This window comes from Micropterus salmoides, unplaced genomic scaffold, assembly GCF_014851395.1.
Source record: "Micropterus salmoides isolate LMB-PRFRI ecotype aquatic unplaced genomic scaffold, ASM1485139v1 Ms_hic_scaffold_2, whole genome shotgun sequence".
Classification (NCBI taxonomy): Eukaryota; Metazoa; Chordata; class Actinopteri; order Centrarchiformes; family Centrarchidae; genus Micropterus; species Micropterus salmoides.
Window position 1 is genome coordinate 35,773,951 of NW_024041150.1, and position 17,854 is coordinate 35,791,804.

At 42.2% G+C, this 17,854-nt stretch overlaps 1 protein-coding gene across 7 annotated transcripts in view; it reads right to left on the reverse strand.

Moving 5' to 3' along the window:
* Nucleotides 1-17,854, reverse strand: part of si:ch211-200p22.4 (phosphatidylinositol-binding clathrin assembly protein) — an 81,043-nt gene that overhangs the window by 56,744 nt on the left and 6,445 nt on the right. For 5 of the 7 annotated variants that reach the window (XM_038731240.1, XM_038731244.1, XM_038731242.1 and 2 more), the window contains exon 2: nucleotides 6,263-6,453. In XM_038731240.1, coding sequence (XP_038587168.1) covers nucleotides 6,263-6,453 — 191 coding nt within the window. The remainder of the gene's footprint in view (nucleotides 1-6,262; nucleotides 6,454-17,854) is intronic. The other 2 variants (XM_038731243.1, XM_038731241.1) reach the window with 1 other exon arrangement.

Here is a 17,854-nt window from a genome sequence, read left to right on the forward strand (position 1 = left end):
ATTCTTTAGAATAAAGAATTCTTTGGAACAAAACCAAATCTGAGTGGAGAAAGTGTTACCTAATATTGATCGTTCAACACTTAAAAAAAAAACACAGCTAGAACTCTTTAACAAATACAAGTTCAGGACAAAACAGCAGAATCACTTTCTAATACAAAAGCTGTGCGGTCCACGCAGATTGGTTGTTCTGAGGCACATTCACCTTTATGGTCATTTTTATTAGCTATGCCAGCAGTATGGCTCTAGGGATGGCTCTCAGTAACAGCCTGTCGGTCGGTCAGTCAACCAATCTGGTCCAGACTGAAATATGTCTACAACTATTAGATGGATTGCGCCATGCTATTAGTGTATAAACACGCATGGTCCCCAGAGGATGAGGCCTAGTGTATTTGGTGCAATTTTGCCATGACATTTAGTAGAGACATTCATGCTCCCCTCAGCTCAGGATGAATTACAATAACTTTGGTGACCCCTTTACTTTCATCAATACGCTGGTTTAAGACCAAACACCTGCAAAACTACTGCCATGCCCATTAGCCTCAGCTGTACTTTCTGTTTACTACTAATTAGCAATTGTTAGCACGCTAACAAAGTAAACTAAGATGGTGAACATGCATAAACATGCATGGCTGTAGTTGTTGAAGCTGTCGTTTGCAGAGTTGCAGTACAAAATCTTGTCCAGTGTCTTTCTGTCTCGGTTGGGGAAGTCTGCTTTTGACAGCTGTTTCTATTTGGCAAATGTCACCATGATAGTTGAAAGTTTCTGTCATTGAGAATCTGGCTTATGAGTAACTGTAATTTAATCCTCCCTGGATACATACAAAACATCTGCATGAAATCCTTTTGTTTACAAGTTATTGATTTTATTGCTTGTTTGCACGTTCACTGAGTAAAGTGATTTAATGAGGCAGTTCTTTAAGATGATACTTTCAGAGTAATCGTGTCTTAATGCCTGTTAGGAAAATACAGTTTCACATCTTGTTTTATTTTAGGATTTTGTTTTACAGCTGCTCTACAGTGAATAGAGCTCATCAGAAACCAAACCAAGTCAAGCGTTACCACCAAATATCTCATTACATAAAAAAAACTTAATCTGATAAATCAGTCTTAGAGAATCAGCGGAAAGAAATGCTGGGGGAAAAAAGAAATTCAGGTGGATTATGCGTCAAATACCCATTTGAAAAGTACTTTTAGCCTTTCAAAATCTGTTTTAAAATAACACTGACTTCTATATGACCACTCTCACTCTAACACGGCCATCTGCAACATCCTACGCCCATTCTCTTAATTCTGCGAACAAATTAACCTTCCCCTCTTATAACCTTGTTCAGGTCACAGGTGGTTGAAGCATAGATGCTCCCAAGAGAGAGACCCAGCAGAGCGAGACCCAGCAGAGCGAGTAGAGCGGGTTCTCCAGTCCAGGGATGGAGCTCCCAAGAGGGCAGGGATGTGAGCACTGAGGCCGGGGGGGTGAGGGGCTGGAAAACGGCTTCCCCAGTCATTGTTTGGGGTTTCCTGCAAGTTTGTTTTGGGTACAAAACATACAAAGGCTGGGAAGTAGAAGCACCCTTTGATAAATTCAAATTTTATGTATTTGCTTAGTTAGTGCCCACTAAGGCCCACTTATTGTCACACAGAAGTAGGAACAATGTGGTGCAAACTCCAGATCCTGTAGTGGGGTGTTTCTTTGAGATATACTCTTAAAAGAGTGGCTTTGTACAAGCACAAAAGTGGAATCTTGATCAAAGATATTGACAGACTCTTGATCGCTCATAAGATTCAGAGTGTCACTGGGGAGTGAGCCAGGATTTGTTCTTGGCAGGGAGGAAAAAACTGGAGATGATGAACCGAATGAGTATATCTCTCTCTCTCTCTCTCTCTCTCTCTCTCTCCCAAGCCCTTTGACAAATATGGCAGCTGAGGCAAAGAAGAGATATTAAAAGTTAATTCACCTCCTATTTGCTCTGAACGGTGAATTCCCACATTCGATTTTGAAAGGATGGGCTGAATATATTACCTTGAACAGGCACATAAAATAGGCTGCATTTAAAACAGCTGCATTTTGCCGACATCCAGACCAACGTACAATAAATACAGCAGTGGACTGAATTTAAATATGCTCAGATATTAGCCTGTTGATTCACAGCTGTTCTCGACAGACTTGGGAGAAATGCAGAGTGAGGAGAGGCAAACTGTGGTAGTCTACAAACACTTAAGTTTTGTGTGATGTGCATCACGTCTTCACATCCTCCTTTACTTCATCATCCTATCCTTTTCCACAGCATCCCTTCCTTCCCTACTTCGTCTTTTTATTCTCTACCTCCTTCTTTACCTTCTTTCCCTTCTCCTTTCCTTTTCTACCTCCCAACTATTGTCTTTATATGTCTCTTTCCTTCCTTCCATTCCTACATCTTCTGTCTTCTCTACCACCTTCTTTTTTCTCTTTTTCTGTACTCAGCTTCCATCTGAAATACCCTGCACATTGTAAGTTGATATCATTCCTTAAAAAAAAAAAAAAAAAAAAGAAAAAGGTTAACTTGGACATTTTTATGCTCAGTAGAAAAGCCTCTGAAAGAGCAGCACAGAGTACTTGGACGACCAAAACACTGTCACAGAAACCCAGACAAATGAAATTATTTCATCTTAGCCGCTCTTTAAGGCAGGGTGACCCCAGGCAAAGAACATTTCAGGGTGGAGCCTTCATCATATCAAAAGTGGGCTGATATCTAATATGTAAAGTGACACAAATCAGCTTTCAGAGTCAGCTATGTGAATTCTTATTTCCACTACATAAAAAAAAAAAATACTATGGTAGCCCTTTAAATTAAATTATGTGACAAATGCGCTTTCTTGTCACTATAAAAATTGCATCAGTCACTACAGCTCCCATCAAGAAAGCTGTCTGATGTGTATGCAGCCACTCTACTTCCATCAGCGTAAACGTTGTTTACTATCGGAGCATTCATCGGACATTGTACAAGGCCATCTTCAGTGTGCCGGCCAAGCTGGAACCAGTCGGTGTGTTGATCTGAAAAGGAATGTACAGTCTATTGACCCCAATTCTGTGGGTCTGTGGTTTCTAATTTTACGGCCAGATTTCTCTCAGCTCTGACTGTAATGGATGGGACGGCCATGGGGGAGCAGGGACACCTGGTCGCTGAGCCTCAGTCAGCACCAGTGTCCTGACAGGCCTGATGAATGCAGGCTGGTGAGTACACACACACACACACACACACACACACACACAACAGTGTGCTACAGCCTGGAGACTCACTCTGTGGAGCTAAACCATACATGCAGTGCTGTAAGTACAGTAGGGGTGTTTGTATTATGGCTTTTAAATTACTGTACATCATATTGGTAGTTTCCAGTATTAATAACCACTAAACAGCAGCATACTGACACATTGCATTTTAACCGCCCATTGTATTTGAATCATTAGTAACTTTAATGCTTTAGTATTCAGAGTATGGTTTTGTGTTATTAATTTGAGGGAAAAGATTACTATGAAGCACCCTTCACATTTTATAGCTCGACTAATTTACTTGCCCACAGGGCATTGTGGAAAATAATAATAATATTGCTTCTGTTATAGACTGCAAAAGACAATAAAAAATGCTGTCTATCAATGCTATATTAATAATAAAAAAAGATCTTAACTAGCTTAAAATCTCTTATTGTGGACTAGAATTTTAATCTTCATTATCTGCGATAACAGGAATAGAGGTGGGACACGGTAGTTGTGATCTCTGCAGACCCTGCTGCGAGCTGCTTGTCATGTTGGTTATGCAGAAATTAGGAATTACCATAGTGTTGCAATCATAATTAAGTTACTACTCTGGGTGAGACATCAACATCAAAAAGGTTCAATCTGACAGCGACAGCTAAGAGATAAATCAGCCCATAGCCTGGGAATACCTCTGAACCACTTCCTGCTGCTCTGCAGTGACCTACTTTGCATGACTTGCTTCATCAGAAATGTTGCGGGAATTTCCAGAGCTTGAGCAAACATTTAGCATGGAGTGATCTGATGACCTGATGTCTCTCTAAACTGTATGTGAGGTCTTTGCTTATGTAAGCATTATTACTGAAGGTGCCAGTTTGTCTCTAACACACCTATACAGCCAACATAACATCTAATTTTGGAGTACTTTGACTAATTCCCTGCACCTAAAATACTATTTGTGCAGCAGTGAGATCAGCCTGGCTGCTGTTTTGGGTGTCAGTGAGTTTAGAAGCTGATTTCGTACACCAAGACACAATGATCTCACACCCGTTTTTCTCTTTTCAGAGGCGTTTAGATTAATGTAATAAACAAAGGAACCAACAAAAGGATGTATTGCGTAATGTCAAACCAAGTGATGATGACTAAACAAGGAAGCAATGCTTCCCTGTTTTAATGAAAATTCAAAGGAATGTGGGCAGGGTGTGTCCATTTTGGGGTGTGTTTGACTGCTGTGTGTGTTTGTGTACAAGAAGGATATATTATATAATAGTATTTAGGCATTCAAGGCATGTATTGCACACATTAGCAGAATTACCCACAATTTCACAGAAGTTGCTGGATTTTGTAAGAGGTTTACCAAAAATGGGATACAACCTGCAGCATATGAGTTGCTCTTTTAAACGAATAGTTCTGACATTTGGGGAAATATGTTGTACTTGCTTGTATTTGGCAAAAGTAAGATGAGCAGATCAATGCCACTCGGCCAGCAGCTGGTTAGCTTCGGTTAGAGCAAAGACAGGAAACGGGGGAAACAGGTAGCCTGGCTCTGTTCAAAGGTAACCCACACTTCTAAAGCTCACCAACTATATCTTGTAGTTTGTTTGATTCGTACAAAAAAAACAAAGCATAAAAAGGAATACTTTGTGCTCAATCTTCTCTAGTCAGAAAATAAATGTGGCACTAAATAGATAGCAAAAATAGACTTTTGTGACATGAAAGTACACAACAGTAAGGGTACAGTAAGGTTATAAACCACTGCAGTAAGATAATCGGCTCACCTCTAACCCCCTTATCTGAACTATACAACCGCTCTGTGATCAGGAAGGCCACCCTGATCACAGGGGACCGCACTCACCCTCTCCACCACTCTTTCCAGTTACTGTCATCAGGCAGACGATATATATATATAAGTTCCACTGGCCCGGAAAAACATTTCCAAGAAATCTTTCATACCGTCTGCAATAATAACTCTGAACAACAAAAACAGACATTGTGCATCTGCTGTTTTTATGTAGGTTTAAATGTGTGTTTTAAATTAACCTTGTCGAAGGAGAATTTCTGTCACTGTTTTGGGACAGACAATAAAGTTATCTTTCTATCTATCTATCCATCTGATATCACACAAACTACTGCAGATAGTCAGGGGATCATACATTTTCTAGGTTTGTGACATAATTATGTCACACCAAAGCAACACATTGCGATTGGTCTGCTGTGTTCATAAAATATACATTCAACAAAATACCAGTATAGTAAGCACCACATGGCACCAGGCCATCTGAGTATCATCTATATTGGAATGTAAAAATGTACTGTGTTCTATCAATTTTGTTTTAAAGGGGCTGGATTTTAAAATCTGCAAACTAGAGGATTAATGTAAATGCAAGCTACAATATTTTATCCGAAGAACAAAGCGCGCTCTATCTCCATCTTCTTAGAAATTAATAAAAGAACAAGAAATGAAACAACTCTCTCTGAATTAATCGCTCCTCTCTCCTTTCAAAAGCTGCGCTGCCGCATATCAATTGACACATTTTGCTGACGCAGGGTTTGATCAGACCTCTTGGTGCAAAACAAGTACAATGTCTGGTCAAAATCACAATTAATCAAACAAATCCCAAAAAAAACTTCTCCCAAACCGAGCAGGGATTGCTTGAATTCTAATTTCCAATTATTGCAGTTTGAAAGTCTGCAAGTCCACAGAGGGGCCGTGTTATTCTGCCAGCTTTCAACCATGTTTTTATTAAGTTAATTTATTTGATTATTCATTTGCTTCTATCCTTGTCCCCAATCTCACTGCCAGCTCGTACTGAGCTAATTAATTTCTCCGCACTCTACAGCTATTTCGATTATTCACTCCATGTGTCCAAAGTGTATGTTCTCAGTAGCTGTACACGCTGTTTGTATCCCATATGCGTCAGTCCCCCCCACCCCCGTTGATTCTAATGCTGATATGGACAAATGATCCAAATGTGTATGCGTGTCTGTATTTATGAACGTGTGGGCGAGACAGACTTGAGTAATAATACAACTTACTGCCGTAGCTGCCCTGGAGGGGTTTTTGTTTGTGTGCAAGCCTCCTACCTCGTTGCCATACATCATGAGGTGGTGGGTGGTGATAAGGGCTTTGAAGACCACCACCCAGCTGGAGTTAGCCGTGCGCTCAAACAGCGTATCCGCCAGCTGGGGAATGTTCACGTTCATCTCATTGGTGCAGTGGATCAGATCTGGCAGGATTATAAAAAAAAAAAAGACACACAAAGAATTACACGACCGCAGAAAACAAAGAGCAGTAATGAGAAAAGCTTTTAAAGGTTTGATAACCCTTGAGAACAGCAGCAAATTGCTTTTTACTCGTAGAAATGCAGACACACAGATAAACCAACGAACTGAATAGTTAAGTGAATAAAAGTGTGAAGGACAGGTGCTCGCTGCAGGAACTTTTTTCTCCTCAGCTGCGACATCTCCCTCTTTTCTGATCAGGTGACAGTCATTCACCGAACCTGGAGGACAACTGAACCTTCAGGCCCAAGAATGTCAAGTTACGCAACTCGCAGACTCTAAAACTAGAGATAAGGTTCTTTTATGTTGTGACATACACAAGTAAACAAGTGTCTTTTACTCTGTATAATGTCAGGAGATCTAGTGCATGTTCTCAAGTAGTCTTCTATCTTTACAGTCATGTTCATATTTCTTTTGATCGTCATTATATTTAAAAACTACATTGATGTGACCAATAACATGACAAAAATGTTTAACTTCCATCAGGGCTTCCCGACAACTACACGTCTGTATTATCTGATCTGGTGAAAGATCATGTTTTATAATTAGATTAGTGACTGTGTTACGCTGGTTTGACTAGAATGAATATGTAGAATATGGATGAAACAAGGCCGAAGCATGTGACTGAGTGAATATCGGGTGTTGCAAGGTTGTTGTTTTCTTTTTTAGGAGAAGCTTTTACCAAACACACTGACATGAGCATAATAATATACCCTCATTGTCTAACTTCTTCCCATTTACCCTACAGACATTTGCGACTCAGACATTTCAGGTTGAGTAAAAGCCTCAACCTAAGTCCTATTTCTTTCACACAAATAAAGCAAAGCTCTTATCTACATATATGCTGCAAGACCCCTTTGAAAATGAGATGATACATCATACATAAATTCAATTCAATCTAGCTGTTGATGTTCGACCAAAGCATAAAAACCAAGCCAACTTTGTTTCAAAAGGTGCACGATATGATCTGACCAGATACTAACAGCGTGGCACCACCTCACTGTTCTCACCACTTGAGTTGAGATTGATTTCAACGGATTCTTGTTCAGGTCCCTTAGCTCATTATAAAGATTCGGTGTCTTCACTCACAACAGGTAACACACACACACACACACACACACACACACACACACACACACACACACATACACACAGCAAGCCCCTCAAGCACAAACATCAATACACACACGGCTAAATTGATCATTCACACCAGATATGAAGGGTTTTTTGTTTAATTTCTCCAGTGTCCTCCACCCCGCTTTCATCCCTTTTGCCTTTACTTCCAACATTTCTCTATCTCCATCTCCCTCCAGCTCCACGTCCTTTGTTCCTCACCACAGGACATTATGAGCTGCTGGCTCTCACACCTGGTAACTACGGAAACAGCTTCTCATTAGACTACATGGAGAACTGTAGATGGGAATAGTCCCTGCCGGGAGACTTCATCGCCATAATCTCGTGCGCGTACGACCACGCGTAAGACACAATGAATCCCATCTTCGCTATTTCCTTCACTCACTTAACGCGTTATCTCCCTCAAGCACTTGCCCGCCCGCCCGCCCACACACACACACACCCAGCAGATTTAAGAGTCCAGCATTATTCACATCACACACAAACATGCCAGGCGCTGGGGCTATTTAGCCAATACAAATGAGTGCAGAGTAATGTAATACAAAGGTGCATTACAGCACAATGCATCCATTTAGGTGCATTTAGTGGTGTTAATAACAGGTAACCAGAGCAACGCTAGGTGGCTAACAGAGTGTGTCTGAATTGCAGTTTTCAACACACAGAGAGGATTTCATGCCTGTTGGGTAATGTTCCAGCTGTACGAACGCATCAGCATGTTGAATGAGCCTTTTCAATACCAGCCTCGCTCTGACTAGTTAGCCTCACCTCGTCTTTCTGTCTCCCTGCAACTCTTCCTCCCTCCCACCGCATCCCTGCGCGATATTACTAACGCTGATTGGAAACAATTAATATCTCTGGACTGGAAACAGGCATTAAGAGCGACTGGTGGCTTTTGTTAATGAATTTTCAATCCACCCACTCCATCTCTTTTTATTTCTGCCTCTTCTTTCATTCTATCCTCTGACTGTCCATCTCGGCTTCTTTTTTAACAGAGCTCATGTTTTTTCATTAGGTCTACAGTGGTGTGTGTGTGAGTGTGTGAGTGTGTGAGTGAGAGAGAGAGCGAGAGAGAGAGAGGCTGATTAGGTCTGTGGGGACGCTCGTGCATGAGTGTGTGTGTGAGTGATAATGTAAAGAGGGTACATGTGCTGACTTAATCAGGCAGAGTGGAAAGCATTAGATGCCACTGATCCCAGACTGGGGAGAGAAAAGCGGAAGGCAAGGCGATTTAAGGCATATGGCACAGATAAAAAAAAAAAAAAAAACAGGACGGTAGGAGCAAAGGCAAGAGAGAGAAATGAGGGAGGATGGGAGTCAAACACAGCAGTATAAAGAGAGAAAACCAGACAAAAATAGAGAGAAAGAGACGAGTGACTATGAATAGAGGAAAGGAGAAAGAGAGAAGAGAAAAAAAAGGATAATGAGACATGAGTGTCTCTTCATCCGGACAATTTGCAGGAATCCACACACAGCTCGACAAGCCTCCTCGCCTGGCTTTATTCCTCCTCCCTTTCCTGACGTGGTCCGCAGCACAAACTGAGGGTTGTTTTTTTTCTTACTTCTTCCCTGGGCAATTATTCTGACCACAAATTTAAAAAAAACAACAACATAACACTCAGTCTAACAAGCCGCAACTGCAAGGCTCTGACAAGTCACCTCAACGTCCTACGAGCAATTACCTGCACAACAGCTGCACAAGGGGAACCTGACCAGCTATTTGACGCCGACACGTTACAAGATAGTTATACAAGAGGAAGGGCTCGGTGCAAAAAATATAACACAATGTCAAAGTCTGTCCTCACTACAAAAGCTGAGGCAATGGGTATATTGTGCATAAGGTTAACCTAGCACTGTTTGTAAAGTCTGGGCAAACCTAGAATGGACCAAAAAGGCACATCTTATATCTCCTTTTGTTTAATTCGTACACAAATCTAAATGCCAAAGTCATGTTTCTCTCTGCCTCCAGTCTTTATGCTAAGCTAACTGCATGCTAGCATCAGCCCTAGTGCATGTGGATTTGGTCATTCCCTATTTCTAACAATTTGTCCCAGGGTCTTCCTTTCTGCTGCAGGACACTTCTGCCATCGTTCAAAAGATTGCTGTTGCCTCATAGCAACCACCGAACGAACACACACACACACACGAGTAAATGTGATCTCATTTCCAACAGTGACCTTCTCTGTTCCTCTCTGATCTGAGGCCTATTGTTACTGGTCATCTGTTGTCCTCTGTGGCTTTGGATCAAACCACAATATACCAGAGAGTTCCTGGTACCAACAGACCCGCGTGAGAGCTCGAAGAACCAGACTGATGAGGAGGAAGTGTGTGTGCTTGTGTTTATGCCCGGTGCACTACAAATCAAGAGAAAAATGTGTCAGTAATCTTTGATGAGGTTGTTATTTCGGCGAAGATGTTTTGTGAGTCGTGTCAGTAAGTCTCTACAAACTTGAACTTGGGTGGGTGGCCTGTTTGTGTGCGAGTGTGAGAGAGAAAGCAGGTGGTCAGATCAAGCAGAAGAAGAAGGGCAGGGGGAGGAGATAGAGTTCACATCTGGCCCCAGCTGGCTACCTCCTATCTGTGCTGCCCTTCCGTCTCCTCATCTACCTTTAAGTCCCCCAAATCCACCTGCTTCCAGGCAACACAAGCACGCACGCACAAACTCCTACTTCTTCATCCACTTTCATCTCCTGCTTCATCTCTTCTGACACGCACAAAAACCCCTCCTGTCCCAGAGTCTCTTTCCATTTCTCAGTCTGTCTGTCTGGTGCATCTACAACCTTTAATGAGATTCTTATTTCTTTAAAATCCAGCTCATGTGTTAATAATATAACATAATCACTGATTACCTTTTCCTGCAACCACACTGATTGTCACTTTAAACCTCTTCCTTCTCTCCGTCTCCTTCACTTAACCCATTTCTGCCACATGGGATGAACTGCCTACGTGCTAAGATGAAACAAAGGTGCCAAAAATGGCCAAACAATCCCCCAAAACTCTTACCGTGGCATGTTTAAAATGTAAGGGTTAAGAGCATGCCGCCTCAGCAACAACCACAACCCATGAGACTTTTTCTCAGTATATCCCTCTGATAGATGTGACCATTTAGATTCAATACTGAATTGCTATGTTTCTTGATTTGAAACAGGTTCTCATCCATGTTCCACTTTCTGAACAGGCTGTGCATTTTATGGACAGACACGATTCAACTTGGCTGGATTTGCAGCTTTTGGACAAAGCCTGTGTCTGAAGATACTTAGTCATCCAGGTCATGGTTATCTCCAAGGAAGAAAAAAAATAATCAAGGTACACAATCAAATGGACTGCTGAAGATACTTTTCACTCTCTTGGCTGAGAGGTGAAACATTTACAAGTATCGAGGTAAACTATGCAACAACACAACACCTTTGTTGTAGGTAGGGATTCAGTGTCTTGCTCAAGGACACCTGCGCTGGCTGGATATTTGCAAACAGGCAGAAAGGCTGCTCAACCACCCTGTGCGGTTCCAATCACACCGTGGGGAATTGAGATTATCAGGGTTTAATAACACTGCTAACTGAACAAGGGTACTGCCGCAGAGTTGAGTGACCTTCATTCACAATCAGCACAGGTACAGAGTAACAGGGGGATGTACACACCGATGAAAAGCCAGACACCGTAAGCACTGGGACAAGTGCAGCCCCAATCTATTGAAGATTAACACTGCGCAGTATCAGCACCTTGTCTGACACGTACCAGTAATCTCCTTCGCTCCTCTGTCTTCGGGACTGCAGACAGGGTTTGCCTCAAAAGAGGATTCCCCGTCCACCCCTCCCTACCTTCGTCTTTCTTTCCCTCTTAAATCCTTGGGATTGGAGGTGGAGAATGTAAACATGCATCATTTGAAAACGCATCTTTTCCTTTCTATTCTGGCTTTACAATCACACTAAGCTGGCGTTTTAAAGCCCCTAAGTAACAGCTTTTTGTAAATATTTTGTAGACTTTGTAGTGTTGACAGGAAAACAAAGCTTTCACTACACAATGAAGTACACCTTCAAAGACTGTCACGTCAAATTCTTTCTACGGTTGCTCACTTTGCTGCCATTTTACCTGACACGACTGAGGCTATAATTTATCTGTATTTATGTTTATGCTGTCAGACGACTTCTTGGGAACAAAACAGTGATTTGACTTACTCTTAGAGCCACAGCACAGGAGGTACTGTTCACTGTGATTAACAGGTAGCATTTATGAGCAACAAACAAATCATTATATTCTCACGCAGTTGTTTGATAACTATTTCTGTATTTCCACTTTAAGGTGGCTAGAGAACTTTTTGAAAATGACCTAAAAATGCAGACAGATAAAAAGTGATTTCACACAGAAATGGCACTTTCTTTTATCTTATGTGGACTTACGGGGGCCTGTTGCATAGTCTATGCTCTAAGGCGACTTCTAGAGCATTAAAAGTGATTCGACTCAGTGCAACAGGCATAGGAATTTCACTCTGCCTCGGCTAATAAGCAGCAATCAAATCACCATTTAATTCTTGTTGCTGGGTCTGTTAAATGGCTGATACCAGAGACCAAAAAAAAGAGAACTTTTAATTTGTTAATCTGCGCACTCAGCTTCATTATGTAATGTCTTTATACAACACTGAAAACATAGTAATGCATATTATATTGCATTGCTGTCAGTTGATCCTCCTAAATATTACCCACTGAACCTTTAAGAAGTGAAATGTGGTTGCAGACTGATGTATCCCTGCACACAAAGGAATGATCAGAAACGGTAAAGCAGCTAGATTTTCAATTTAAAAAAAATCTGTATCACGACAGAAAATCTGAGATCAATGTAGAAGTTAGGTGGGAGGAGAGGGAGGAAAGATGGAAGGAGGGATGAGGATTAGGGTTAGGCGATCTTGTCTATTTTCATATCATCTGATCATGGCTACTCGAGATCACGGATTGCCGATCTGATCGCCAGGGGGCGGTGTTACATTGCAGCAAGTCAGTGAAATGCCATAATGGAAGAAACAGGCTTATTAGCGTTAAGAGAAACCACCAGAAACATCTGTAAAATGCACAGTACAGTGTTCCCCACAGAATTACTGTGTACCGTGGCGAGGAGAAGGAGCAGCTCGATAGCAGCTATGTACAGCGTGCTAACCTCGACAACCCAGCTGTATTCTAATGTTTACATATCCATCTACAACACTGACAGCGTTGTGTTTAGAAAATAGATAGACTAACTTCTCAGTTCACTTCAGTGCGTTCTCTATAAACACACGGCTCCGTTTCAATGTGTTGATCAGCGTTAATATTGTGGCGTGTCGCCACAAATAAATCAATGAATGGGAAACACTGCAGAACGAACCTAGAACGGAACGAGCCTAGATGAGATGATGAGCAAGGAAGGGAGGGAGACAATAAAGCAGAGGGTAGAAAGAGGCAGAGTGTGTAGACTCTAAGACAAAGTGTCACCAGAAGTTGGTCTATTAATAGACTGATAGGCTCTGGTTCTATAGCTTTAATTCTCCCCTTGAGGACTTAAATAAGAGAGCGGCTGCTCCTCTGTCTCTCTCAGTCACACACACAGAAATATAAAGAGACGGAGAATGAGGGACAGACCAACCCTCACGTCTCCTACTGCTATGTTTTCACGGGGGAATTCAGGAAATCTTGTCAAGTGAATAGGATTGAAGTCTGCGCGTACGCGTCTCGGAGAGAGCATGTCTCTGCGCAAACGCCTTGGGGGAACGTCTACCGGTTCCTGTCAGAAAAAGAGAGTGACACCGACAGAGGGAATGGCAGGCAGGCAGGCAGGCAGGCGTACATGCACATAGGTAGGGTACAGGAAGAAAAACAAGCAGTTGAACCCAGCCAAAGGCTCCGGAGAGAGCGTGGCTAAAAATAACCAGACATCAGAAACGGGACAGGAACAGAAGCACTGAATGTTCCCAAACACACGCACACAAACACGGCCGCAGAAGAAGCCTATTTAAAACTGCACACCCTCATTGCTTAATACACGAAATGTGTAAAATGAGTATCTAGTGTTCCCTCTGCATAGCACAGTATGTTTGATTTGTGTAGGCGAAGGACAGCGAAGGTTCCCTCGAGGACAACACTTAAGCTCAACTAGTCCAGTGAAGTTCCCCTGGATGAACGAAGGTTAAATAAATGCCTGTTTTATCATTAAAGTTAATGATCCGAATAATCTGTCTACCACTGACAGAAAGGCATTTAAATAATAACATTTTAACTTGTAAAAAGATTTAAACTTGTGTCTCAAAGTGTCATTTTTTTAAAGGGACTATGAATCAACCCTGTTTTTAAGCTTGGTGACAATACGTTCTGAAAGTGTTTGCAGACGAAGATGAGCAATATTCTCAACCATACTTTGTTGTTTCACTGTTTTAAAGCTGCATTAATTGACATTTTTTTAGCCTCTTGGTTTGTGCCCACATGAAGACTGTATGTTCAACACTCAATTTTCTTTTAGATTTGTTTTCACCCGCACCTGAGAAAAATACCCAAGTCTTTCATTGCTCCGCTATGTTTACTTTGTCTGTCTGCCACTTGGTTGCAGGCAGGTAGTATACAGTGCCCCCCCCACAGAAGGCAGCTGTTAGCAGCGGGTAGAAACAGGGCTGTTGAGAGAGGAGAGAGTGAGCAGACCAAGGAAACCAAAACAATGAGGTAAAAGAGCGTCAGTGCTCCGTAGAGCTGAGGGAAACAGAGTTGGGGGGGTAATACTACCAGGAATCCCTTTCACCTCACACACAGACCATTGTTAATAAACAAGTATTGATTAGTGCAGCTTTCAATGACTAATTTCTCTACGACATATAAAGCAGCACTTGTCTCAACCGATGCGTGTTTTTCAATAGCTGATGATGATATTTAGAGAGCAGGGCGGCCGATAGCGGATATATAACGCAGATATCAAAACAAATAAAAGTCATGTATCATTCCATAAGGAGTACCATCTAATATGTTATCTGAGCCAGTAATGAGTTGTTTTAGATGGACTTTTTTATTATTGAATGAAATAGAAACAAAGATTGGGTTATGTTGTAGATTTAAGATCACAAATGGTGTTTAGGGGAGAGCGGTGTACGGTTTGTCAGAAGTGACGTCGTTCAGCTGCATAATGCACTACAGTTTATGTATTTAACGCTAGCCAGTAATGGTTTTAGATTAGCGGTCATTACAAACGTGTTAACATTTAGAAAAGACGATGGTGACTGAGGATTTTGTTGCAAACTGCTTCGGCAGCGTTGTTTAACTTAAACATACACGCCACTAAAGCACGTTGAACTGAACAGATATAGCGTGGTGCTATGGCTGAAGGAGCAGGAGGGGATCTGGGATGTTGAAGTTGGGGTTAACTTCATTATTTAATAATATCTGAGTACATGAGAGGAAATAATGTGTGGAATTATGCAAAAGAAAGGTAATTACATTGGGACTTTCTAGCATGACTCTAACATGACTAATGTTACAACATATAGCCAGCCAATTTAAAGCCCACTAAGACTTTAAATAACGTCACAAATATTTTATAGACCCTGAATTATGCATTAGGCTGCTTCTATACTGCGTTTATTGAGCGCACAGCGGGTTTTACATACTCGCTGACCGTGTAGCACGTTTGCAACTGATCCCATACACACTCTATAGAGACCAAAGTACTCTCACGAGAGGCAGAAACACCACTGCAGTTTCTCCCTCCTCCCACACACACACATGCACAGAGACTCTCACACACTCAGCGATTGACATGCACTCCCCTGGGCTTCACTTGAAACAGACGTATCCAGACAGTCAGCAGCAAGCCTTTTTCCTGCCTGGTAGTCTAAACTGGGCCTATCTGGGCTCTGCAGCCGCGGGAGGGGCTGCCCCGCTCTGTTTAGATAACATTAGATTCACCTACAATCACTTGAGACACACGGAGTACCCCCACCAAGTTTCTAAGCAGCTCCACCCCGCAGCAGGTCTAATCAGGGCTGGAATCAATGCAGCACAAATAGCGGGAAACAAGCTGGACTATTTGTGTATCCTTAAATGAACATTGGACCTTTTCAATTCCCTGAAAACTCTCTTTACTAGTATTCAGTGGATGGCAATAAATCACTCCGTGTGTGTGTACACTGTGTAATGAGAGAGAAGGAGAGTAAAGAATCAAATGGGACAAAGTGGTAGAAAAGGAAAGACTAAATATGGGGGAGGAATGAAGATTCAACCGCAAATACACTTATCTTTAAAGACAAAATGGAATTTTAATTCTCCACCCTTTTGGTATTAAACTACAATGAAACTGCAGCTGGCCCCTTGTTTTTTTTGTTTTGTTTGTTTTTTAAAAACAGGATAAACCCGTATTTTGACATATTTGTGGCTTGAGCATCCAAGCTTCAGGCCTTACGTGGCCTTTTCCTATGGCAGTGTTTGATTGTGTGGTGAGGAGACACGCTGTCAACCTCCGCTACTGGGCGCTACTGACTGGAGCGCGTTCATGGCTCTGTTTAGCGCGCGATATAAACGTTGATCCAAACAATACATTTCCCCCCTTTTTCAAATCAGACCACTTACCGCTACTATTAGACAAAAGGTGTGCCCCTTTAACTGGAGAACAGAAATTAAAGTTTGTTTAGCAAATGAATAATCCTATCAGTTCCACATCAATACACAACCGTATTGAACATACCACACGTTCAAGATCTGACACACAGGCACAAACATACACGTACACAATGAACACATCTGTCAAGGTGACCCACAAGAGAGCTGTCTGAAATAGAGCTGTAAAGTTTGAATGGGCACCAACTCGCTCTGGAAGCTGAAACACAAACCACATAAACCTGAGCTCAATGACCTACAGCGTCTCTGTCCGCCTCCTAAAGACAGACGGACAGACACTGTAGCACAGACAGAGCCAGCCAATGCGTCGGCGTGGAGGGCTACTCTAGCAACACATCAATTTGTCATGCCAAGTGTAACCCAGTTTTAAGGTTTGGTTAAAAATGGCCCAACACAACATGATGTTAAAGGACATGTGGGCCGGCAGCTCAGCCAGCTGGTAAAAACGATGTGGCGTGGCGTATTAAGCTACCATAACCTCAGCTGCTACTGAGCAGAAGAGACTGGAAATGACCTCAATGACAGGACAGTCTGACTATGCAGCCGAGCCAAACGCTGTGGTTAAGATTTCTGTTAAGAGCAGCATGTAGGTGGGCCCGAGCAGGGCGGGACGATAACACCAGGGTACCAGCTAAATGGTCAATTTGACTTTGGTTTGCAAGTTTGTCTAGCTGACAGCAACTTTTGGAAGTCCTGATTTAGGCTGCGTTCAAAACAGAAAAAAGGGCTCATCTCAGAAGGTGTCTTAAGAGGACAGCGAGGCATCAAGTGCTGTTCAAAACTGATGATGATGAGAAGATGCCTCCCTCGAAAGTTATGCCTTCTGAAGCACTTGTCTATTACGGCAGTGAGGCAACGTCCTTCTTTTCAGTTTGAAAAACAAAAACCTAGAAATTGTAAAGTTACTTCTGCATGGCTGTGAGGGTCCACACACTGTAAATTTTGTCATTTGTCTATGTCTGTACGCGCCTACAAACATGAGTCAACACAGACACCCAGTGTAGTATTAATAGATGTGTCCATTTTAAAAGCAGCGCGACCTGCACCACTGTACAGTGGAATAAAGAGTCCAACAGGCAATGCACATAGACAGAGCATCCAGCAACAAGCCGACAAAACCAGCAGAAGGGTCAAAAACATGTCAAATGTTTCCTAGCAGCACTTTCCGTGTAGTGACGCATCAACACAGAGGCAACTCCACAAGAGCTGCTGCCCATTAGACACACAGTAAACGTGTATCGCTGTGATTCTTCAGTGTTCACTGTAAGGGAGGTCTCTTTTGTTCCTGCCCTCTGAGAGGTCAAAAGGTCAAGATCAGCTGGCTCTAGTGTCCTTCAAATAAGAGTGAATCACTATGTTCAGGTTTCAGGTTTCAGTCAGGATTCATTTACATTTATTCATTTAGCTCGTGCTTTTATCCAAAGCGACTTACAATTGCTAAGTATGTCAGAGGTCGCACGTCATCTGGAGCAACTAGAGGTTAAGTGTGCTGCTCAGGGACACACTTGTGGATGTGTCAAAGTGTCACAGTGTCTCTAACACCGAAGGCATGTGTCTTAGCCACTGCGCTATCACCACCCCATCACTGTCATTT